Source organism: Gnatocerus cornutus, chromosome 3 (assembly GCF_029298725.1).
Source record: "Gnatocerus cornutus isolate USDA-ARS CGAHR chromosome 3, icGnaCorn1.1, whole genome shotgun sequence".
NCBI lineage: Eukaryota > Metazoa > Arthropoda > Insecta > Coleoptera > Tenebrionidae > Gnatocerus > Gnatocerus cornutus.
In genome coordinates this window covers 20,013,077-20,038,187 of record NC_142235.1, presented here as the reverse complement: position 1 = coordinate 20,038,187, position 25,111 = coordinate 20,013,077, and the positions used below count along the sequence as shown (strand labels likewise).

The window sequence follows — 25,111 nt, the reverse complement described above, 5'->3', positions numbered from 1 at the left end:
AATTCCAGTCCGAGCAGATCCTGGAGGTGTTGAAACAGACCAATTGGTACTGCTGGGAGCGCAGAAATCAGAAGTTGTTCTTAATTCTGCTCGCAAAAGCGGTGAAACCTATACAATTGAACTTTTCTTCTTCGATGGCTATAAATTACGAGTGGGGAATTGCAGTGAGTGAAAATTTAGTAGTGGAGAAGTGAGCAGGGAGTTTTTAGGTCGTCAGGTTTGTGTACTCGATGGTGTCGGTGATGAGGAGTATTAAGCATTGAGGGCAAGGCTACCAACCAAAATTTAGTTCATTGCTATCAGTCCACTCTCCAGTGTAACTTTTCGAAAATTCTTAGGTGTAAATCAGGCTTTTAATTCTTTAGGGAGAAAATTAGGGGAAAATTGAAGGTGGTAATTTTTGAGGTTAGCACGTTGTGACAGTTGAGTGTATTAATCAATAATTAATTATAGTATTGTTGCAAAAGAAAGGTTTTTGTAGAGATTTAACCAGTTTTGGCAATCTTGCGCAAGACGATTAGCTTCTACGCATGCCACAGTTGCGTCAAGGTCAAACGCTTTTGTTGCCAACTGTTACGGATGAAAATCGCTAGGGGCTGCTGCCAACTTAACTGAGTGCACCGATAGTAATGAGCTCTGAGGAGATTTTTGTTCTGAGGTTGGCAGTGCTTTGTTTTTTGTTTGTATAGCATATCCGGTGAGAGATTGGGATATTTTGACAGTTGACATATAGGTTGGCAGCAAATTATGCTACAAAATACACTAAAAACACTAAATTCCTACGCGAAATGGGTTGACAGGGTTGTCAGTAACTGGGGTTACTTTGTTATTTTAAATTTCGCGCGTATGGAACACTTTTTATTGCGTAGATTTAGTGACTTTTCTGTCATTCAAACTCTCACTGTACGAACTATAGTGCTAGTGTGATTGGTATATGGTGGCGACCTCCGTGCTTTTGCCACATAAGTTATGCGTTTTTGACAGTGGTGGCGTAAAAATTTCTATTTTAATTAACCCGGCGCGTTCACCATTTTTCACAAGAGATATAATGAGCTTTCTATTTTGTGGTTTTAGAGGATTTTAAATTACCTGATTTAGTTGGCAAGTTTTAACTTCTTTTTGAGACTTTTATGCATTTTTACTTAAAACATTATTCTTAGTAATTCTCTTTTCGAATAAAAAACGATGATGCGTGTCTTCCGTTTCGAGGTTCGACTGTAATTTTAATGAGAGGGAAAGTAAACAAAATCTGTCAATTTTTATTAATTCAAACACAGTACATTCATAAATAACTTGATTAAGTTAATATGTTTAAAAATCTTCAACTTTAAATGTTATTTTGTGCTCGAAAGAATTCAATGACAGAAAAGTCACTACATCTACGCGCGAAATTTAAAATAACAAAAGAAGTCTTACTGTCAACCCAGTTCGCGTAGATATTTAGTGTATTTGGCAGCATAATTTGTTGCCAACCTATATGTCAACTGTCAAAATCTCCCAATCTCTCACCGGAAAACAACACCGTAGTTATATTTACATTTGTTGGAATATGAATGTCATATAAAATTGCACAAAGAAAAATGATTTATGTATAATTTTGGTAAACATGTGAACAAAAAAGTCGCTACTGTTGCAGTACCCTTGGTTTAATACGCACGGTTGGATTCGTTGTAATTAAAACAGTTGCCAAAGTAATCGTGTAAAAAAGAGTAGGCTTTGTTAGTAATATCGATACTAATATCAGTTGGATAAGCCAGTTTTATTTATTAATAATAAACGCAATGAAAACATAAAACAATAGAATAATATAAACAATTAATGTAATTACACGGAGTATTGACAAGTGTTAAATTATTCAGAACATAAAATATGAAGAAGAAACTATAAAAAAACAAGAAAACCTCCTAACATTTATTAATTTTCCAAATCTTTCCAAGAGAAAATGGCTCCTTTCAAGGTCGCGGTCTTTTCACTGAAGACCCACTTGATTGCTATCACTCCACTCTGCTGTGTTAATTTTCCAAAATTTTTGGGTGTAAATCAGGCTTTCAATTCTTTAGGGGAAAAATTAGGGGAAAATTGAATGTAGAGATTTTTGTGGTTAACACGTTGTCAAAGTTGAGTGTATTAATCAATAAATTAATTGAAAATTTGTTGGAAAAAAAAGATTTAGTAAGTTTTGGCAATGTTGCGCAATTGCGTCAAGGTCAAAGGTTTTGCTGCCAACTGTTACGGATAAAAATCACTAGGGACTGCTGCCAACTTAACTTTTTAATGAGTGGACCGATATTAATGAGCTCTGGTATATAAGTGTCACCAACTACATTAAAAAAAAAGTTCTAATGCATTGTTTTTTGCTAAAAGGACCCAAAACGTCTGTATAAGTAGTAGACCAATCCTATAACCATCAGGATTTTGGTGATTTTATCTACGAACCACATTCTAGAAATAAACGTCAAATTCTTCTTTTTTCTTCGGGGTTCTGAGTACTTACACTCTCATATGTCTTTTGGCAGCCGCAATGGTCTCATCTCCTTCTTTAAAAATGTATTTCCGGATACAATGGATGGCCTCGATGAGATAAGAGTTAACATCAAACCCATCACTGTCCAATTTGTACGTTGCTTGTTCCCTCGGGTTCAAACTCTTCACGAGGTTCAACGTGCCCTCATTGTAGAAATCCCATTGTCTATTAACATAGTACCCCAAGACTTCGTAGCCTTTATAAATCCTCTTTTGCACCTTAAGAAGACTAACCCAAGTGTTAACAAAAATGGGGTTCATGGGTACTTACACGGGTGGGTATCCCAGTACCACCAGCAACCCATCCAGGAACACCGCCGGGACTAACTGCAAGAAGAAGAACTCAAGGTTGTGCTGCCAACGGTACTTATTCAACGATCCTCCAGGGTACCACAAGACGCCGTTGAAAGGGATTTCGTTCTCCACGATTTTTTGGCCAATTTCAATGACTTCTTTGAAGGATGTTTTGTACTGGGAGGAACCAGTGATGTTAAAAACGCGCTGGCTGAAGAAGTTGGGGTCATTTTAGGGTTAATTTAGGAAGTTTTACCGACTTTGTTTGGAGGTGCAAGAACGAGAAAATGAGTAAAGCGTTGGCGACGAGGTCCACCGGGACGTAGTCTAAATAAGTTTCGCTGTTGCAGTACATGGTGCGTAACACTCCTTTGCCGGCAGCGCTGAGGAGACCCATGGGACCATTGAGGTTGTCGGTCCACCCAGGAAGAGGTTCTTTCCACGCTGGGACGACTGCAATGGGGGTGAAAACTTTAATAGACGATTTGCGGACAGTTCGCCCGAGTTTGTTTTTCCTACATATAAAATAATTCTAAAATTCTTACTTCTTGCTCTAAAATTCTGTTATTCAATATACTAAATAAGCATCCTGAAAGTAGTAAATGTACCAAATTTCATTCTTCGAACTTTAAAACTGTCGAAGTTACGAAATTTTATAGACAAATTTTGATTTTAATTTTGTCATGCATATGAAAAATTCTAAAATTCTTACTTCTTGCTCTAAAATTCTATAATTTAATTCACTTTATAAGCATCTCGAAACTATTAAATATTCCAAATTTAATTGTTCTAACTTTAAAACTGTCAATATTTCGAAATTTAAGGAATTTTGAATTTGTTCTTCCAATATGTAAAAAAATTCCAAAATTCTTACTTCTTGTTCTAAAATTCTAGTATTTCATATACTAAATAAGCATCCTGCAAGTAGTAAATGTACCAAATTTCATTGTTCGAACTTTAAAACAGTCGAAGCTACGAATTTTTATAGACAAATTTTGATTTTAAGTTAGTCATGCATATGAAAAATTCTAAAATTCTTATTTCTTGTTCTAAAACTCAATAATTTAAGACACTAAATAAGCATCCTCAAAGTAGTAAATGTACCAAATTTCATTCTTCGAATTTTTTAAAACTGTCGAAGTTACGAAATTTTATAGACAAATTTTCATTTTGAGTTAGTTCCATATAAAAAATTCTAAAATTCTATTTTCTTGTTCTAAAATTCTATAATTTGATTCACTTAATAAGCATCTTGAAACTAGTAAATATTCCAAATTTAATTGTTCTAACTTTAAAACTGTCAATGTTTCAAAATTTAAGGAATTTTGAATTTGTCCTTCCAATATGTAAAAAAATTCTAAAATTCTTACTTCTTGTTCTAAAATTCTAGTATTTCATATACTAAATAAGCATCCTGAAAGTAGTAAATGTACCAAATTTTATTGTTCGAACTTTAAAACTGTCGAAGTTACGAAATTTTATAGACAAATTTTGATTTTAATTTAGTCATGCATATGAAAAATTCTAAAATTCTTACTTCTTGCTCTAAAATTCTATAATTTAATTCACTTAATAAACATCTCGAAACTAGTAAATATTCCAAATTTAATTGTTCTAACTTTAAAACTGTCAATATTTCGAAATTTAAGGAATTTTGAATTTGTTCTTCCAATATGTAAAAAAATTCCAAAATTCTTACTTCTTGTTCTAAAATTCTAGTATTTCATATACTAAATAAGCATCCTGCAAGTAGTAAATGTACCAAATTTCATTGTTCGAACTTTAAAACAGTCGAAGCTACGAATTTTTATAGATAAATTTTGATTTTAAGTTAGTCATGCATATGAAAAATTCTAAAATTCTTATTTCTTGTTCTAAAACTCAATAATTAAGACACTAAATAAGCATCCTCAAAGTAGTAAATGTACCAAATTTCATTCTTCGAATTTTTTAAAACTGTCGAAGTTACGAAATTTTATAGACAAATTTTCATTTTGAGTTAGTTCCATATAAAAAATTCTAAAATTCTATTTTCTTGTTCTAAAATTCTATAATTTAATTCACTTAATAAGCATCTTGAAACTAGTAAATATTCCAAATTTAATTGTTCTAACTTTAAAACTGTCAATGTTTCAAAATTTAAGGAATTTTGAATTTGTTCTTCCAATATGTAAAAAAATTCCAAAATTCTTACTTCTTGTTCTAAAATTCTAGTATTTCATATACTAAATAAGCATCCTGAAAGTAGTAAATGTACCAAATTTCATTGTTCGAACTTTAAAACTGTCGAAGTTACGAAATTTAATAGACAAATTTTGATTTTAATTTAGTCCTACATATGAAAAATTCTAAAATTCTTACTTCTTGTTCTAAAATTCTATAATTTAATATACTTAATAAGCATCTCGAAACTAGTAAATATTCCAAATTTAATTGTTCTAACTTTAAAACTGTCAATATTTCGAAATTTAAGGAATTTTGAATTTGTTCTTCCAATATGTAAAAAAATTCTAAAATTCTTACTTCTTGTTCTAAAATTCTAGTATTTCATATACTAAATAAGCATCCTGCAAGTAGTAAATGTACCAAATTTCATTGTTCGAACTTTAAAACAGTCGAAGCTACGAATTTTTATAGACAAATTTTGATTTTAAGTTAGTCATGCATATGAAAAATTCTAAAATTCTTATTTCTTGTTCTAAAACTCTATAATTTAAGACACTAAATAAGCATCCTCAAAGTAGTAAATGTACCAAATTTCATTTTTCGAATTTTTTAAAACTGTCGAAGTTACGAAATTTTATAGACAAATTTTCATTTTGAGTTAGTTCCATATAAAAAATTTTAAAATTCTATTTTCTTGTTCTAAAATTCTATAATTTAATTCACTTAATAAGCATCTTGAAACTAGTAAATATTCCAAATTTAATTGTTCTAACTTTAAAACTGTCAATGTTTCAAAATTTAAGGAATTTTGAATTTGTCCTTCCAATATGTAAAAATATTCCAAAATTCTTACTTCTTGTTCTAAAATTCTAGTATTTCATAAACTAAATAAGCATCCTGAAAGTAGTAAATGTACCAAATTTTATTGTTCAAACTTTAAAACTGTCGAAGTTACGAAATTATATAGACAAATTTTGATTTTGAGTTAGTCATGCATATGAAAAATTGTAAAATTCTTACTTCTTGCTCTAAAATTCTATAATTTAATTCACTTAATAAACATCTCGAAACTAGTAAATATTCCAAATTTAATTGTTCTAACTTTAAAACTGTCAATATTTCGAAATTTAAGGAATTTTGAATTTGTTCTTCCCATATGTAAAAAAATTCTAAAATTCTTATTTCTTGTTCTAAAACTCTATAATTTAATACACTAAATAAGCATCCTCAAAGTAGTAAATGTACCAAATTTCACTTTTCGAACTTTAAAACTGTCGAAGTTACGAAATTTTATAGACAAATTTTGATTTTGAGTTAGTCATGCATATAAAAAATTCTAAAATTCTTACTTCTTGTTCTAAAATTCTAGTATTTCATATACTAAATAAGCATCCTGAAAGTAGTAAATGTACCAAATTTCATTGTTCGAACTTTAAAACTGTCGAAGCTACGATTTTTTATAGACAAATTTTGATTTTGAGTTAGTCCTGCCCATATAAAATTTTTTTAATTTTTTGTTTCTTGTTGTAAAATTCTTAACTTACTGACTGACGGTCGGAGGATGATAACTGGTAAGTTGTCCATTTCGTCATTGACCAGTCCTTCGCCCAGCGCCTTCGAGAAGGCGTAACAGTTGGGGAGGTCCCCTAAAATACTACGCCAACTTGAAGAGAAGAGGATCAAAACTTCAACTCACTCGCTGGTGATGGCGTCCAAGACTTTCTCATCCAACCACTCGCAGATGTCGATGACGCGCCGCGGCGAAGCCGGTGGAGGATACGCCTTCTCGTACAAAACCCGCTCCTTCAGATGACAATACGCAGTGCTTAAATAAACAAAAAGCACCAATTTCTTGCACTTCTTCGCCAAGTCCAGCATCAACTTCGTCGCGCGGGTGTTCAACAAAATCGTCTTCTTCAAAGTCTCGTCGTAGCGGACAGTAGCCGCGCAGTGGTAAACCATCTCGACCTCCTCAGCAAGTTTCTGGAAGTCGTGATGAGACAGCCCCAGGTCCTCCGCCTCCATGTCGGCATCAACAGCTTCGACTTTCTTCACGATGTCGTCACCGCGTTGGTTCTTGAGGAGCTCAAACAACTAAAAGGAGCGTTGGAAGAATGTGTTAATAGAATCTTACCGGTCCGTTGAAGATGTCTTTGATTCTTTCGTTGGGGTTTCTGCCCTTTTTTGGGCGCACCAAAAGGTAGATTTTCTTGAGATTGGGACAGGCGCGAAGGAGCTTCTCGAGGAAGACTTTGCCGACGAAACCGGTGCCGCCGGTTACGAGGAGGGTTTTGTTGGTAAAGAAGTCGGCGATGCGGTCGGGGTGGTTGGATGGTTCGGACATTTCTTCGTTTATTGCAATTTGTTCTTTTTTCTTTATTTGTTTTTTTAACCTTCGATCCGCACTTGTCTGTTGTTTTCCCACTTTTAATGCTCCGCTTTAGAGACTTGGTTTAATACACCAATTAATTGCGATTAACTACGTTAATAATGACTTAATTATTATTAATGGTAATTAACTACAAGCGATTTTTTTTTGTTTTCCAAAGGTGAAGTTAAAAAAAAAGAATAATTTTCTATACTTTGTACTTTTCCTCTAATTCAAAATGTATCTAAAAGTATATTTTTCCTTTTTTGTCCATTTTCTTTTGGTTCAAAAAAATATTTTGATTCTTTTGGTTCAAAAAAATTCAACAGACTTATAAATAAAGAAAACGTAATAAAAATTTATTGATTGTATTGTAACCTTTGCATTAGATTTAGCACAAAAAAATGTTAATAAAAATTGGACAATGATCCTGACACTTATGATGATAATTGACAAATCAAATTAAAATCGATTTATTAATGCAAAAAACAAGTTTTATGGGGCCAAAGTAACACATTGACAGTTATTTTTTTTATTGAAGGTTGGAATCTTGATGAATTTACTTTGGAAATTTTAAGATGACAAGGTTGGTATTATTGTGCTCTAGAATTTGCCACTTGTCAGTTTTGACATAATAATTGTCATAAAACTCATTCATCTTTGTCAAAAATGCTAGTAGTAATAAAGTACAGTCACGGCCATAAACTTTTGGACGTCATTTTTTAAAATTTTGAGTGTTGTCTACGTACTGTCATTCTGACATTTTTAAAAATAGAATTTGTCAAATTTGACCTAGCAATATATCATAAATCTCATTCAACTTTGTCAAAAATAACATTAATAATAAAGTACAGTCGCGGTCATAATATTTTGAACGTAATTTTTTGACATTTTCATATTTTGAGGGTAGTTTATGCATTAAGTATACTGTCCTACCATTTTTCAAAATTGAAATTGTCAAATTTGACGTACATGACATAAAACTCAATCAACTTTCTTAAAAATAATAGTAATATTATAGTACCCTCGCGGCCATAAAATTTTGGGCTCCATTTTTTGACATTTTTGAAATTTTTAGTGTAGGCTATGCATTAGGTACTGTCATTCTGGCATTTTTCAAAACTAAAGTTGTCAAATTTGACCTAGAATCATGTCATAAAACTCATTCAACATTATCAAAAATGACAGTAATAATAAAGTACAGTCGCGGCCATAATATTTTGGACGGCATTTTTTGATATTTTGTAATTTCGAGTGTAGATTAGCATCGGGTATAGTTTGTACGGTGAGAGATTGAATGACAGAAAAGTCACTAAATCTACGCGATAAAAAGTGTACCATACGCGCGAAATTTAAAATAACAAAATAACCCCAGTTACTGACAACCCTGCCAACCCATTTCGCGTAGGAATTTAGTGTTTTTAGTGTATTTTGTAGCATAATTTGCTACCAACCTATATGTCAAATGTCGAAATCTCCCAATCTCTTACCGGATAAACTATATACTGCCATTCTTCCATTTTTAAAAATTAAAATTGTCAAATTTGATGTACTTTTTATAAAACTCCAACAACAGTCGCAGCAATAATTTTGGACGTCATTACTTTGACATTTTAAAATTTAGAGCGTTTGCTACGCTTTACTGTCTTCTGACATTTTTGAAAATTAAAATTGTCAAATTTGAAGTTACAACATGTCAAAAAACTCAGTTAACTTTGTCAAAAATGACAGTAATAAAAAACTGTTGATGTCAAATTATTTTAAACGCAATTTTTTGACATTTGAAAATTTATGATGTCTATTCATTATTGTCATTTTGACAGTTTTCAAAGTTGATAACATCGATCTGCGTTTTTATCACATTTATTGCGACCAGAGTGACATACATTTTTGTTTACAAAAAAATTTCCGAAACCCACTGGAGTTGTGGACGTCACCAGAACATCTTAGGAGGCCTTTATTTAAATTTTATGTTTCGGAGCTTCAGAACATGCGACAGAACAGTTGTGGGTTCTTTGAAGCACTGACAACACTTTAAATTTCGCGCTTCCGTCAACTGCAGCGCCAACTTCACCTAGTAACCTAAACCACAAAATATAAATAAATAGAATTCACAACTAAAACAGAACGAAAAACTCGGAGACAACATGGAATGAAAAGAGAAGCGTTTTATTTCAATTATTAAAATTTGACAAAACGTCAAACTCCTGTAACTTTCAAACGCGAGTAACTCAGTTATTTGTGATCGTATCGCCATTCTAAAAACAGATCTGAATTCGTCGCGAAATTCAGCGTCAAATTGTACCAACACGACTAAAATAACACCACTATTATTGATTGCTTCTCAAAAATTTTACCACCGCCATCTCGTGCCAAACATCGCAACTAAAATAAATAATCGCCTTGAAACCACAAATTCGTTTGCCTACAGTTGCGCAATGTTGCACAAATCCCATCGACTATGGTAAGTAAACACGTCTTAACGTTTCGTCTAATTAAACATCTTCAGGGAACCACCCCCAGTGTTCCCACCCCTGCAGAACCACCCCCATGGTTCGTAACGCCACCGAAATGGACAGGAGCCCACAAATCCGAGCTTTTGTCACCTAAAATCGCACCGACACCGGAAGTGGCCTTATCGGAACTCATCGATAAGAGTTCGAAGTTCCCCCGGAAGTTCCCGGTAGAGAGTGTGCGGTGCTGCCAACTCACCAAAAAAAAAATCCCTGAAGAGGTACTCGAAACGAACATCAATTCGACGTATCCGGTGATCCACGAACAGGGTCTTTATCTCTGTGTGGTGTTTTTGGTTGAGAATAAAAAAAGAGATTTTTATAGAAACATGACAGTTTTGGAGCTGATCGATCGGCTGTTGGGGAAGCGAGCGGTGGCGTTTTTAGGGCCTTTGGATGGGTATATGTTGATGGATGGTACCACTGGGAGTGGAGGATGGGAGGCTGTTGGTTCTAAAGACGAGAAACCGCCTCTGGTTCTTGAAAACTGTCTTAGTTACGACGAGATGAAGCTCTCCGCTCTCTTATCAGTGTCTTCGCACACTGTTTTTATCAACGATGGTAACCGGAGGAATCGCGGGGTCTTCGAAGATGACCGAACCAAATTAGAGGATGATGGGGTCATCATTGGGCTCATCGGCCCAAGACTTCACAAACCAGGCGTGATGGAGTACCAAGAGATCATCAAAACCGACCAGAAGAACGCGCCTTCCAGTTTCCAGAAGCTAGTTTTTGAGTTCTATGGAGATGACAACCTCTCCTATCGACAACTAAAGAGAGATCTTCAAACTGATCGTTATAAGAACTTGATTGACAATCGGTACTTTGATAAAGTCATGTACTGCCGAAGAATCTCGCTCTCTATAGACACTCTTCTGCTCGAAGCAAACGACCGCGCGAAGAAGAGGAACAAGATGGCGTACATCCACGTCGTCGGATTGGGTCTTGGAGTTTGGAAGATCTACCAGGAGCAAGACAAACTCTTCATGGACACCTTCGCCGAGCGTCTCACGTGAGTCTCTCCAAACTCCTTCTTCATTGCGTCTTCAGATTTCTTTCAGAGGTGTTAAGCAACGTCAGTGATGTCTGTTTCGCCTATATCAAGCACAAAATGGCGGGGGAGCACCAACATGGCGACAAAATAGGAAAGATAAAGTTGTCGATGTTGGATAAGGCAGGACCTCATCTTAAGTTGGAAGGTGAAGGCGCAGGAAAGCTCCTGGTGGTGTCTTATGCGTGGGACAGCAACGCTTTGCCTGGAAATGAGTTCTGGTTCGAGTCTTTGCACACTAGCAGCGACCCGGCGGCGGCGTCCTCCACGCAAGTGGCGGAGTTGCACAACTGGCATATCAACGACGCTGTTAGAGGGAGGAATCTAAGGGTGGCGACGCTGGAGGGGCTCGTGACGTTTGAGGAGTACCAGAGGATGCACAACTTTGACTAACTTTTTTATTACTGATCTAAATAAATTATTATCAAGTAGTTTTTGTTTTTTTTTAAGTTGGTAGTTCTGTAACGGACCCAATTCCACCAACGTTGAAACTGCAATAATTTTACGTACCTAGTTAATTAAACCAACTGTACTATAGACGCATATAAAACTAAGACAGCAAATGTCATAGTCAATGTTGTCAACATGTCAAACAAACGTCATTAGGTTGGCTGTCCTGTGTAACTATAAACCTGTGTGTCTATAAAAGGTCGCCCCAAAATGTTAAATGTTAATAAAAAACAACAAACAAAATGGTGGAGGCGCCGGGATAAAGTCGTTTAGTTTCTTTGCAATGTCACTGCCAGAAGGTTGGCAACTGTAAAATTTTCTGTTGTGGTTACTTCGTCTTTTATTTAACTTCTGTACTATAAAAAGTGGCCCCAAAATGTTAAATAACAATAAAAAAAAAACACAAACAAAATGGTGGAGGCGCCGGGATAAAAACTAAATTAGGTACTTGCAACATTATTTTCATAACGTTGGCAACACTAGAAGACTTAGTCTAGCTCGTTGCTATCGGTCCACTCTCCTGTGTAAATTTTCGTAAATTCTTGTTTGTAAATCAGGCTTTCAATACTTTAGGGAGAAATTTAGAGGAAAATTAAATGCAGCGATTTTTGAGGTTAACTTGATGTCAAAGTTGAGTGTATCAACAATTTTCAACATGTCTTAAAACCCAATCAAATTTATCAAAAGTGACAGTAATATTAAAGTACAGTCGCGGCCATAAAATTTTGGAAGTCATTTTTTGGCATTTTTGAAATTGTAGCTTATACATTAGGTACTGTCATTCTGACATTTTAGAAAATCGGGCTTTCAATCCTTTAGGGAGAAAATTAGGGAAAAATTGAATGTAGCAATTTTTGAGGTTAACACGTTGTCATAAATCTCATTCAACTTTGTCAAAAATGACAGTAATGATAAATTTTTTGACATTTTGAAATTTAGAGTGTAGTTTATGCATTTTGTATATTGTCGCTCTACTATTTTTCAAAATTAAAATTGTCAAATTTGACGTACATGTCATAAAACTGAATCAACAGTCGCGGCTATAATATTTTAGCGGTCATTTTTTTGACATTTATAATTTAGAGCGTAGTCTATGCTTAACTGTCATTCTGACATTTTTGAAAATTAAAACTATCAAAATTTGAAGAGGCAGCATGTCATAAAACTCAATTAATTTTGTCAAAAGTGACAGAAATATTAAAATACAGTCGCGGCCATAATGTTTTGGACGTCATTTTTTTACATTTTAAAAATTTTGATTGTAGTTCATGCATAAGGGACTGTCAGTTTTGGTAATTGAAGTTGTCAAATTTGACCTAGCAACATGTCATAAAACTCATTCAACTGTGTCAAAAATGACAGTAAAAAAAAGTACAGTTGGTGCCATAATATTTTGGACGAATTTTTTTGACATTTTAAAATTTAGAGCGTAGTCTATGTTTTACTGTCATTCCGACATTTTTGAAACTTGAAATTGTCAAATTTGAAGTGACAGCATGTCATGAAACTCATCAACTTTGTCAAAAATGACAGATATAAAAAACTGTTGCGACCAAATTATTTTAAATGTAATTTTTTGACATTTAAAACTTTGTCTGTAGTCTATTTATTATTGTAATTCTGACAGTTTTCAAAGTTGACAAATCGAATTTATCACATTTAATGCGATCAGAGTGACATAAATCTTCGTTTACGAAAAAAAAAACCCACTGGAGTTGTGGACTGTCACCAAAACAATTTTTTTTAAGTTGGTGGTACTGTAACAACCCAATCCCACCACCGTTGCGTCAGAAAAGTAACCAACTTACTCTACCCTCATCATTAGCACGAGCAAACAAATTTATTGTGTTGTTAAACTCCCATTAAAAGCTCTTCTGGTAATTCCACAAAATTACCATAATTTCTCCCAATCAATAAATCGACTATTAATACAAGCCTGCGTTATTATCAATCATGACTTTAAGTCCGACCCTGGTGCTCGCCCAACTCTTAAATTTCACCAACATCACCCAGTGCGTCTCTGGAATGGTTGGTACCACTGTACGGTTGTTAGTACTGCTGGAAGAGCACCGAGACGAAGTAGTCACTCTCGCGGACGTAATTCTGACACACGTCACCAAAACCAACTTGGTGCAAGTCGAAATGAAGAAAATCGACGACCATGCCAGCAATTCCACCGGATTTGGATCCACAGGAACTCATTTGGTGGTAGCTTGGGACTCTCAGGTCTTAAGAAAATTCCTCGACAACAACCATGAGGTTGTGGTTCCGGTGCCAAAACACCTATACTTGATTTTTCTCCTAAATGGGGGCCCCAAGGAGATCCTGTCTCTGCTGTGGCTCAATTTCGGTGTCTTGCGTTTGCAGGTTTGCCGCCACGGACGCGTTTTCTTCTTTTCTCCTTTTACCAACGAGCTGAGACACCACAACTTCGTTGTCGACAAAAAAGACTTCAATGGGTTTCCGGTCAAAATCTCCATGTTCCTCCGAGCCCCCACTGCCATGTTAGAGCTGCCCAAACTGTTGAAGAGCGACCCTTCGTACTCCAATCTCAAGACACCCATTTATGGTCTCGATGGGTTGATTCTAGCCACCATGGCGCAACGATTGAACTTCACCATTGACCCCATCGACAGTTTTGGTAGAGAGAACTACGGAAGGGTACAACCCAATGGTACAGTCACTGGTAGTTTAGGGAAGGTGGTAAACCGCGAGATCCACATCAGTACCAATGGGAGGTTCATGATGAATTATGGTACCACGAAAATAGAGTTTTCGGTACCATACCAAAGCGACGCCATGTGCGCGATTGTACCAAAAGCCCAAAAAATACCCCAATGGGCCATAGTGATTAAGTGTTTCGAACCCACGACTTGGTTCGGCGTTTTCTTCGTCTTGGTCGTGAGTACCTTGTTATGGTACTTCGTGGGTCCGTCCCGAAGCTGTTTGAGGGTTTTCTGGGAGATGTACGCGATTTTCCATGGGATTCCTATCAAGATCCCGGCGACCATGGTACAAGGGTTCTTTTTGTTCTGGTGCATGGTCTTCAGTGTGGTTATTACCAACCTAATTCAAGGGTCTTTTGTCAAGGTTTTTACAGTACCATGGTACTACAGTGATATTAACACTCTTGCAGAACTGGATAAATCTAATTTTCCCATTGCGACCAACTTCTACTCTTTTGACAATGGTTCCAAACTCATGGCGAGTCTTGGGAAAAAAAAGGTACCATCAAGACCAAACCTCTTCGGTGTTGTTGCCTACCAAAGAACCATGACGAAGATAGAGAGGCGTCGCGACGTCAAATCCTTCATCAAAACGAACTATTTAGACGAAGATGGTACTCCACTTCTCCACCTCATGGACGAGTGTCTTTCAACCTACTTCATTTCGTACGTAGTACCAAAAGGTTCCTCTTTATTGGGTGCTTTCAATGGGGTCATTACCAAACTATTTGAAAGTGGGTTGACATTGAAATGGTACAACGACGTCGAGTATAGTTTGATAGTCGAGCGTCTTATCAATCTGAGTAAAAATAAGAGCCTATGGAAGCCTTTTGGTACTTTCGAGATGCAAGCGGCGTTTTTTCCATGGGTTGTTGGGTTGATGGTAAGTGCAGGGACGCTTTTGGTGGAGATTGTAATGGCGAGAAATCTGTGTTGAAATCAATAAAGTTGTGTGGATGGAAAGTGGTTTCAATGGGATCAATAAAAATAATGGTAAATCAACACCCAAGGGGTAAACATGCAATTATTACCGGAATAATTCGGTGAAACTGCCTGGTTATTAGCTGTGATTAGCTTTTTGTTTGTAGGGAAAGTTTCGGAAGTTTAGAACTAAAAATACGAGAATTTTAGAAATTTTTATATGGCGAACGAACTCAAAATCCAATTTTTTTTTATTAAATTCTGTAAATTCTACAGATTTAACTCCAAAGCTACGAAATTTGGTGGACTTAATTTAGATGCGAATATTGAGTTTACAAAATTTTAAATTTTTCGAAAAAGAAGAATTTTAGAATTTTTTTATTTAAAAAACAACTTCAAAGTCCAAAATTTTTTATTCTATAAAACCGACAATTTTAACGTGAAAGCACTAAAATTTGGCGAATTTATTTATTTATATCCGTTTCTGCAGTGTACGTAATTTTAGAATTTAAAAATAAAGAGAATAATTAATTCTGTAAAACCGACAGTTTTAATGTGAAAACACTGAAATTTGGTAGACTTATTTATTACCTAAGATGTATTTATTCAGTGTAATAAATTACCAAATTTTGTAAAAAAAGTACAATTTTTAGATTTTTTTTATTTTTCGGATTAGTTCAAAATCTAAAGTTTTGGTAAATTGCGATAGTCGGGCAATTTTAAATCCAATGCAATGAAATTTAAAGCAATTACTGTTTAAAGTCCATTTACTTAGTGTACTAAATGTCAGAATTTTAGAACCAAAAGTACAAATTTTAGAATTTTTCATTTAGAAGTCAAACTTAAAATCTAAATCTTTGTATTAAATTCCTTAAAACCGGAATTTTATCGTGAATGCACTGAAATTTGGTGGATATGCTGCTTGAGGCGTTTAATTAATGTTCTAAATTTCAGAATTTTAGAACAGGAAGTAGAAATTTTAGAATTTTTTATGTTGACGACAAACTCAAAATCCAAAATTTTTCAATAAAATCTCTAAAACCGGCAATTTTAACGTAAATAAACTGAAATTTAGTGGATAAACTGCTTAAGATGCATTTAATAAGTGTTTTAAATTTCTGAATATTAAAATGAAAAGAACAAATTTTAGAATTTTTTTTTGAACAACAATTTCAAAATCTAAAACTTTTTATTAAATTTTTTAAAACCGTCAATTTTAACGTGAATGCACTGAAATTTGGTGAATTTACTGCTTAAGGTGCATTTAATAAGTGTACTAAATTTCTGAATTTTAGAGCTAAAAGTACAAATTTTAGAATTTTTCATCTGAAAGAAAAACTCAAAATTCAAAAATTTTGATTAAATTTTCTAAAACCGGCATTTTGAACGTGAATGCACTGAAATTTGGTAAATATACTGCTTTTAATAAGTGTACTAAATTTCTCAATATTACAATTAAAAGAACAAATTTTAAATTTTTTTTTGAACGACAAACTCAAAATCTAAAACTTTCCATTAAATTGTTTAAAACCGCCAATTTTAACGTGAATTCACTGAAATTTGATTAATATACTGCATTTAATAAGTGTATTAAAGTTCTGAATTTTAGAGCTAAAAGTACAAATTTTAGAATTTTTCATCTGAAAGAGAAACTCAAAATCCAAAAATTTTGATTAAATTCTCTAAAATCGGCATTTTAAACGTGAATCCACTGAAATTTTGTGCATATAGTGCTTGACGTGCATTTAATACCTGTTCTAAATTTCAAAATTTTAGAACTGGAAGTACAAATTTTAGAATTTTTTATGTCGACGACAAACTCAAAATCCAAAATTTTCCATTAAAATCTCTAAAACCGGCAATTTTAACGTGAATGCACTGAAATTTGGTGAATATACTGCTTTTAATAAATGTACTAAATTTCTGAGTTTTTGAGCTAAAAGTACAAATTTTAGAATTTTTCATCTGGAAGAGAAAATCAAAACCCAAAAATTTTAAGTAAACTCTCTAAATCCGGCATTTTAAACGTGAATGCACTGAAATTTTGTGGATATACTGCTTGAGGTGCATTTAATAACTGTTTTAAATTTGAGAATTTTACAACTAGAAGTACAAATTTTAGAATTTTGTATTTGGACGACGAACTCAAAATCCAAAATTTTCAATTAAATTTTCTGAAACCGGCAATTTTAATGTGAATGCACTGAAATTTAGTAAATATACTGCTTAAGGTGCATCTAATAAGTGTACTAAATTTCAGAATTCTAGAACTAAAAGTCCAAATTTTAGAATTTTTTATTTTAAAAACAAATTCAAAATTCAATTTTTTTTATTAAATTTTCTAAAACCACAAATTTTAACGTAAAAGCCTTGAAATTTGTTAGATTTGTTAATTTGCATGTATTTATTTAACACACAAAATTATAGAATTTGAAATAAAGATTTTAGAATTTTTTGTTTGGAGGTTGAACTGAAAATCCAAAGTTTTTTATTAAATTCTGTAAAACCAACAATTTTAATGTAAATGCACTGAAATTTGATAGACTTATTACCTAAGATGTTAATATTTAGTGTACTTAATCACAAAATTTTAGAAAAAACAGTACAAATTTTAGAAATTTTTCATTACGCCGACGAACTCAAAATCCAAAATTTTGTATTAAATTCTGTAAGTTCGGCAGTTTTAACGTGAAAGCTTTGGAATTTGGTGAACTTGCTGCTTTAGATGAATTCCCTAAGTGTTCTAAATTTCAGAGTTTTAGAATTAAGAAAAAAGTTTTACAATTTTTTCTTTTGAAAGTTGTACCAAAAAAAAACCACAAAATTTTCCTATTAAATTTAAATTTTAATTAAAAGAAATAAACTCGTTTACTTTTTCTTGTTATTGCTTTATACATTTTTTCACCACACTATAAATACATATTTACAAAAATTTTAAGAAACCCGGAGTTGCATAAACTTTAGTACTTTAGTAGATTTTGATTATTTTACCACTGGGAACAAGTAAACAATGCTAAAAATTTCAAACTCGCCAAATTTAAATTGTCTCCCTTTTCTTCAGCGTCACTTTATATCCGTCCTTCGGTTTAACAACAATGTGATAGACAATCTCAAGTTCATCAAACGACTTAATTTTCCCTGGCAAAACCTCAAACTTCTTTACGATTTTTGCCAAAACAATTTTCAAAATCACCACACCAAGAGACAGACCTTCAACCAAAACCGACAATAACTTCTTTCACTTACACTTCTTCTTACCAATGCAGTTTCTGGGCCCAAAACTAAACGGCAAATATGCCAAACGTGGCCTTTTCTCGATTTCCTCAGGCAAAAACCGATCAGGATCAAACTTGAGAGGATCAGTCCAAAATTCAGGACTTTTATGAAGGAAAGATATTGGGAACGCGACATTAGTCCCTGCTGGAAATACTTGACCGTCTGAAAGAAAAAAATTTAGTCAGTAGCGTCTAGTTTCGAGTTTTCTTAATCTACCTATTTCGATAGTTTGATCCAAGTGGCGCGATATTATAGGAACTGGAGGTGAAAGCCGCAGCATTTCCTTAATAACTCTGTCTAGATACTCCAGTCTGTCCAAATCTTTAATAGTTATTTCATCAACCGTTTTTACCTCGTCGTACAATTTTTTCTAAAATACTAAATTAGAAGAGGTGTTGAGTCGAGTTAACTTACCTGGACGTCTGGATGAAAGCTCAAGACGGTAAGAACCGCCCCTGTTGTCAAAGCCGTCGTTTCACTACCCGCCGCAATCATCATCATCATTTCTTCTTCGACTGGTGTCAAACTATAGTCTCCTTTCTTCAGATTATTAATAAAATTATTTTCAGACGGACCAGAATTGTGCATATTAAGAGCCTAAAACACCCTAAAACCATCAGATTTAGAACCAACCGTCTTACTTTTGTCATGATCTGAGCTGCTTTGCTCCTCACAAGTGTTAACTTCTTGTAGCTCGAACTCATCTTCCAGAAGAAGTTGAAGTAGTACAAAACATTAATAACACGCTGCATGAGAATTTCTTCGTACCTTAAAGACAAAGTAAGAGGAAAATCTACTTGGAATTGTAGAAACGTACTCTAGGACCATCGGAATAAAATTTGAGATCTTCAAAGGAAAGTCGTCTGAGTCTGTTTGAAGCAGCGCGTCTGGAACGAAATTTAGACAAAAATAAAACTGATTTCGAGGAAATGTGGTGACAGACAACCGGAAACACGTCGATTTCCTGACCACATAGTTCTTCCAGGGCCTTTGAAATTTGTTGGATTTGTTAATTTGCATGCGTTTATTTGACCCACGAAGTTGTAGAATTTTAGAATAAGAAGGAAACATTTTAGAATTTTTTGTTTGGAGGTTGAGCAAAAAATCCAAAGTTTTCTATTCAATTCTGTAAAACCGACAGTTTTAACGTGAAAGCATTATTACCTTATTACCTAAGATGCGTTTAATTAGTGTTTTAAATTTTAGAATTTTAGATCTAGAAGTACAAATTTTAGAATTTTTTGTTTGAACGACAAATTCAAAATTATCGATTAAATTCTCAAAAAACGGCAATTCTAACGTGAATGCTCTAAATTTACTGCTTAAGGTGCATTTATTAAGTGTACTAAATTTCAGAATTTTGGAACTGAAAGTACAAATTTTAGAATTTTTAATTTGGACGACAAACTCCAAATCCAAAAAAAATTTCCATTAAATTCTCTAAAACCGGCAATATTAACGTAAACGCGGAGAAATTTGTTAGGTTTGTTAATTTGCATGCATTTATTTGACCCACAAAGTTATAGAATTTTAGAATAAGAAGAAAGAATTTTAGAATTTTTTGTTTGGAAGTTGAGCAAATATTCAAAGTTTTCTATTAAATTCTGTAAACGCCACAGTTTTAACATGAAAGCACTGAAATTTGCTATACTTATTACCTAAGATGCGTTTAATTAGTACACTAAATTTCAGAATTTTAGATCTAGAAGTACAAATTTTAGAAATTTTTACTTCGACGACAAACTCAAAATCCAAAATTTTCAATTAAATCCTTAAAAAACGGCAATTTTAACGTAAATGCTCTAAAATTTGGTAGATACACTGCTTTAGATACATATTATAAGAGACTGAAATTTCAGAATTTTACAACTAGAAGTACAAATTTTAGAATTTTGTATTTGGACGACAAACTCAAAATCCAAAATTTTCGATAAAATTTTCGAAAACCAACAATTTTAACGTAAATGCACTGAAATTTAGTGGATATACTGCTTAAGGTGCATTTAATAAGTGTACTAAATTTCAGGGTTTTAAAACTAATTTTTAGAATTTTGTTTTTGGGGGACAAACTCAAATTCTAAAATTTTACATTAAATTCTCTAAAACCGGCAATTTTAACGTAAAAGCACTAAAATTTGTTAGATTTGTTAATTTGCAATTTGCAATTTGCAATTTGACCCGCAAAGTCATAAAATTTTAGAATAAGAAGGAAAAATTTTACAATTTTTTGTTTGGAGGTTGAGCAAGTTTTCTATTAAATTCTGTAAACCCGACAGTTTTAACGTGAAAGCACTGAAATTTGCTAGACTTATAACCTAAGATGCGTTTAATTAGTGTACTAAATTTCAGAATTTTAGATCTAGAAGTACAAATTTTAGAATTTTTTATTTGGACGACAAATTCAAAATCCAAAATTTTCGCCTAATTCCCGAAAAAACGGCAATTTTAACGTGAATGCTCTAAAATTTAGTGGGTATACTGCTTAAGGTGCATTTATTAAGTGTACCAGATTTCAGAATTTTAGAACTAAAAATACAAATTTTAGAATTTTTTGTTTGGACGACAAACTCAAAATCCAAAATTTATCATTAAATTCTCTAAATCCGGCAATTTTAACGTAAATGCTCTAAAATTTAGTAGATATGCTGCTTTAGATACATATTATAAGGGACTGAAATTTCAGAATTTTAGATTTAGAAGTACGGATTTCAGAATTTTGTATTGGGGGGACAAATTCAAAATCCAAAATTTTTTATTAAATTTTCGAAAACCAACAATTTTAACGTAAATGCACTGAAATTTAATGGATATACTGCTTAAGGTGCACTTAATAAGTGTACTAAATTTCAGGATTTTAAAACTAAAAGTACAAATTTTAGAATTTTGTATTTGGGGGAAAACCTCAAATTCCAAAATTTTCCATTAAATTCTTTAAAACCGGCAATTTTAACGTAAAAGCACTGAAATTTGTTAAATGTGTTAATTTGTTATAAAATTTTAGAATAAGAAGGAACAATTTTAGAATTTTTTGTTTGGAGGTTCAGCAAAAAATCCAAAGTTTTCTATTAAATTCTGTAAAACCGACAGTTTTAACGTAAAAGCACTGAAATTTGCGAGACTTATTACCTAAGATGCGTTTAATTAGTGTACTAAATTTCAGAATTTTAGATCTAGAAGTACAAATTTTAGAATTTTTTATTTGGACGGCAAATTCAAAATCCAAAATTTTCGAATAAATCCTCAAAAAACGGCAATTTTAACGTGAATGCTCTAAAATTTAGTGGGTATACTGCTTAAGGTGCATTTATTAAGTGTGTTAAATTTCAGAATTTTAGATCTAAAAGTACAAATTTTAGAATTTTTTATTTGGACGACATATTTCAAATCCAAATTTTTTTCATTAAATTCTCTAAATCCGGCAATTTTAAAGTGGATGCTCTGAAATTTGGTAGATGTACTGCTTAAGGGGCATTTAGTAAGTGTACTAAATTTTAGGATTTTAAAACTAAAAGTACAAATTTTAGAATTTTGTATTTGGGGGACAAAATCAAATTCCAAAATTTTCCATTAAATTCTTTAAAACCGGCAATTTTAACGTTAAAGCACTGAAATTTGTTAGATTTGTTAATTTGCATGCAATGATTTGACCCACAAAGTTATACAATTTTAGAATAAGAAAGAAGAATTTTAGAATTTTTTGTTTGGAGGTTGAGCAAAAATCCAAAGTTTTCTATTAAATTCTGTAAAACCGACACTTTTAACGTGAAAGCACTGAAATTTTCTAGACTTATTACCTAAGATGCGTTTAATTAGTGTACTAAATTTCAGAACTTTAGGTCTAAAAGTACAAATTTTAGAATTTTTTATTTGGACGACAAACTTAAAATCCAAAATTTTCGATTAAATCCTCAAAAAACGGCAATTTTAACGTGAATGCTCTAAAATTTAGTCCGTATACTGCTTAGGGTGCATTTATTAAGTGTACTAGATTTCAGAATTTTAGAACTAAAAGTACAAGTTTTAGAATTTTTTGTAAGGGCGACAAACTCAAAATCCAAAATTTTTCATTAAATTCTCTAAATCCGACAATTTTAACGTGAAAGCTCTGAAATTTGGTAGATATACTGCTTTAGATACATGTTATAAGGGACTGAAATTTCAAAATTTTAGATTTAGAAGTACGAATTTTAGAATTTTGTATTTGGAGGACAAATTCAAAATCCAAAATTTTTTATTAAATTTTTTAAGCTGGCAATTTGAACCTGAAAGCACTAAAATTTTTTGTATTTGTTAATTTGTATCCGTTTATTTCGTACACTAAATTATAGAATTTTGAAATAAACAGAAAGGATTTTAGAATTTTGTGTTTCGACACTGAACGGAAAATCCAAAATTTTTTAGTAAATTATTAACTAAATTTAGACAAAAATGAAACTTGATTTCTAGTTACCGAAAATTGCCTCGGAAATGTGTTGCCAGACAACCGGAAACACGTCGATTTCCTGTCCACAGAGTCCCTCCAGGTCTTTTTCTAACTTCTTAGAGGACTTTACAATGACTTCAAAGTATGAGCTCAACAGTTTTGGGTTGAAAGTCGGGTTGAGGATTTTCCGATGCTTTTTCCATTTTTTGTCTGGAAAATTCGGTAATCACTTTGAAGCCACGTAATTTTCCTTACATGTTGTCGTCATAATGGAAGATATAGATTCATCCATGTACTTGTAAAGAGTGATTGTTTCCTTCTGCAAACAATTCGGTAAAATGTATTCAGCGTCTTGAGGCCTCATAGTGACGATGTACATGTCGCTTCCCAGCCAAAATCTCCATAAATTTGGATATTCGTCCACTAGTTTACACGCCTCTTGAAAAACCCCTGGAATTTAAATTGTTACTTTTGAAGATTTAATAGAATTTCGTACCTTTTTGTCCGGCGAAGACTAGTCGAAGAGTACCAAGAAAAGGTACAGAAAAAGGTCCGGGTAATAGGAATGAGTAGTAATACAACCATCTTCGTTTCCAGATTTTGTATCCGAAAAAAATGAAAACTAAAAGTATTACAGACCAAATTTGTGGCGAGATGTTCATTGTCGACTGTACAAATAAAATAAAAATGATTTTTGTAGCTCTGACCTAAAATTTAATAGTGTTTTCATTCAAGGTTTGAGGAAGAACAAACCTGTTTATTAGGAAATGAAACTACATCGTACATCAATTTCTCTTTCTAATTAACACATAAATGGCGGTTGACGCAATATTTAGTACGTCGCGTTTTGGTGTCTTAAAGTCAAGGACCCCAGAAATAATAATAAGTCATTTATCTTTATTATTTAGGAGTCACTGCAAAGGGAAAATTTTAGGAATTTTTCCTTTCAGAATCCACAAAAAAATTCACTATTGTCTTTGAAATTTTATAATTTTAGAAGTTTTGACGCTAAGGCACTGAAAATTTAGGGAATTGCAGCTTTCGATACGTTTAATAACTGGGTCAAACTAAAACATTTTGAAACTACGAAGAAAATTTTTAGAATTTTTCTTCCCAAAACGAGGCAAAAATTGCGACAATTTTTAAAAAAAATTCCATATATTTGGTAGTTTTAGACTGAAGACGACAAAACTTGCAGGAGTTATTTGTTTAAAGTCGTTTATTATTTGAGAAAAATTTCCAAATTTTAGAACAAGAAATGAGATTTTTAGAAATTCTGCTTTTGGGGTCTACAAAATATTCGAGCATTTTCTATAAAATTTCATAATTTTGGGAGTTTTAACGTCAAGGCAGTGCAATTTGGGGAAGTTGCAGGTTTTGAAACGCCAAATAACTGCGGCAAATTAGAAAATTTTAGGACCCTGGAGAAAACTTTTAGAATTTTTTGTTTTTCTAAAAGGAGACAAAAAGTTTGACTATTTATATAAAAATCCATAAGTTTGATAGTTTTAGACCTAAGACAATAAAACTTGTTGAAGTCATTTATTTGTAGTCGCTAATTAAAAAAAAAATAAAAAATTTCAAAAATTTTTAAGCAAAAAATGAAGGTTTGTGAAATTTTTCTTTTAAGGACCCACAAAAATTTGAGCAATTTTCTATACAATTTTGTAATTTTGGTGGTTTTGACGTTAAGACAATGAAAATTAGGGAAAATACAGCTTTCGATACGTTTAATATTTGTGCCAAATTAGAAAATTTTTGAACAAAGAAGAAAATTTGTAGATTTTTTCTTTTCCCAAAATAAGCTAAAAATTGGGACTATTTCTATATAAATCTATATCTTTGACAGTTTTAGACCGAATACAATGAAGCTTGCAGGAGATATTTCCTAATAGCCGTTTATTAACTGAAAAAAATTACAAAATTTTAGAACAAAAAATGCAATATTTAGAAATTTTTCTTTAGAAGATCAAAGAAAATTTCGACCATTTTCGATAAAATATCGTAATTTTGGTAGTTTTGATGCTAAGGCAATGAAAGTTGAGAGAGTTACAGCTTTCAATGCGTTAATTAACTGTGCCAAATTAGAAAATTTTCAAACCAAGAAAAACATTTTTAGAATTTTTTTTTCCCAAAATGAGCCAAAAATTGAGATCATTTCTATAAAATTCCATAACTTTGACACTTTTAGACTAAAGACAAAAAAACTTAGAGAATTTATTACTTTAGAGTCGTTAATTTAGTGGAAGAAATTGGAAAATGTTAGAACAAGAAATGCATATTTTAGAAATTTTTTTTTGAAGATCAAACACAATTTCGACCGTTTTAGATCAAAAACAACAAAACTTGCCGAAGTTATTTCTTTAACTGAGAGAAATTACATAATTTTAGAACAAGAAA

General features: G+C 32.7%; 4 protein-coding genes across 4 annotated transcripts; 2 read left to right on the top strand and 2 right to left on the bottom strand.

Moving 5' to 3' along the window:
- Positions 1 to 1,740: 1,740 nt before the first annotated feature.
- On the bottom strand, positions 1,741 to 7,488 carry LOC148177896 (putative fatty acyl-CoA reductase CG5065). Its single transcript, XM_088032475.1, has 7 exons — positions 7,118 to 7,488; positions 6,680 to 7,077; positions 6,528 to 6,637; positions 3,078 to 3,270; positions 2,795 to 3,028; positions 2,495 to 2,752; positions 1,741 to 2,442 (listed from the first exon to the last, which is right to left on the bottom strand). The coding sequence occupies exons 1-7, from the start codon at positions 7,325 to 7,327 to the stop codon at positions 2,358 to 2,360; spliced, it is 1,488 nt and encodes a 495-aa protein (XP_087888601.1). The 5' UTR covers positions 7,328 to 7,488; the 3' UTR covers positions 1,741 to 2,357.
- Positions 7,489 to 9,729: 2,241 nt separating this feature from the next.
- LOC148177895 (ADP-ribosylarginine hydrolase CG2909-like) lies at positions 9,730 to 11,346 on the top strand. Its single transcript, XM_088032355.1, has 3 exons — positions 9,730 to 9,815; positions 9,861 to 10,876; positions 10,915 to 11,346. The coding sequence occupies exons 1-3, from the start codon at positions 9,813 to 9,815 to the stop codon at positions 11,306 to 11,308; spliced, it is 1,413 nt and encodes a 470-aa protein (XP_087888481.1). The 5' UTR covers positions 9,730 to 9,812; the 3' UTR covers positions 11,309 to 11,346.
- Positions 11,347 to 12,264: 918 nt separating this feature from the next.
- Positions 12,265 to 15,028, top strand: LOC148177894 (uncharacterized). Its single transcript, XM_088033417.1, has 11 exons — positions 12,265 to 12,270; positions 12,305 to 12,372; positions 12,420 to 12,451; positions 12,513 to 12,586; positions 12,631 to 12,726; positions 12,792 to 12,794; positions 12,861 to 12,933; positions 12,993 to 13,038; positions 13,114 to 13,119; positions 13,191 to 13,242; positions 13,301 to 15,028. Exons 1-11 carry the CDS (start codon positions 12,265 to 12,267, stop codon positions 15,026 to 15,028), a joined length of 2,184 nt encoding a protein of 727 aa, XP_087889543.1.
- A 2,893-nt stretch (positions 15,029 to 17,921) lies between these two features.
- On the bottom strand, positions 17,922 to 23,774 carry LOC148177893 (cytochrome P450 4C1-like). The gene is made up of 9 exons (XM_088032586.1): positions 23,208 to 23,774; positions 22,967 to 23,161; positions 22,739 to 22,921; positions 19,106 to 19,175; positions 18,930 to 19,056; positions 18,703 to 18,885; positions 18,505 to 18,658; positions 18,271 to 18,450; positions 17,922 to 18,222 (listed from the first exon to the last, which is right to left on the bottom strand). Exons 1-9 carry the CDS (start codon positions 23,371 to 23,373, stop codon positions 18,050 to 18,052), a joined length of 1,431 nt encoding a protein of 476 aa, XP_087888712.1. The 5' UTR covers positions 23,374 to 23,774; the 3' UTR covers positions 17,922 to 18,049.
- Between the last annotated feature and the right edge of the window lie 1,337 nt (positions 23,775 to 25,111).

Coding starts and splice junctions, on each gene's coding strand:
- LOC148177893 (XM_088032586.1), bottom strand. CDS start 23,373: ATGAACATCTCGCCACAAATTTGGTCTGTAATACTTTTAGTTTTCATT. Junction 22,922..22,966: donor TTCCATTATGACGACAACAT/GTAAGGAAAATT, acceptor CGAATTTTCCAG/ACAAAAAATGGAAAAAGCAT. Junction 18,451..18,504: donor GGATCAAACTATCGAAATAG/GTAGATTAAGAA, acceptor TTTTTCTTTCAG/ACGGTCAAGTATTTCCAGCA.
- LOC148177896 (XM_088032475.1), bottom strand. CDS start 7,327: ATGTCCGAACCATCCAACCACCCCGACCGCATCGCCGACTTCTTTACC. Junction 3,271..6,527: donor CATCCTCCGACCGTCAGTCA/GTAAGTTAAGAA, acceptor CCCCCATTGCAG/TCGTCCCAGCGTGGAAAGAA. Junction 3,029..3,077: donor TTCTTGCACCTCCAAACAAA/GTCGGTAAAACT, acceptor CAACTTCTTCAG/CCAGCGCGTTTTTAACATCA.
- LOC148177895 (XM_088032355.1), top strand. Junction 10,877..10,914: donor ACCTTCGCCGAGCGTCTCAC/GTGAGTCTCTCC, acceptor TTGCGTCTTCAG/ATTTCTTTCAGAGGTGTTAA.
- LOC148177894 (XM_088033417.1), top strand. Junction 12,452..12,512: donor TGACATTTATAATTTAGAGC/GTAGTCTATGCT, acceptor CAAAATTTGAAG/AGGCAGCATGTCATAAAACT. Junction 12,587..12,630: donor AATACAGTCGCGGCCATAAT/GTTTTGGACGTC, acceptor TTTTGATTGTAG/TTCATGCATAAGGGACTGTC.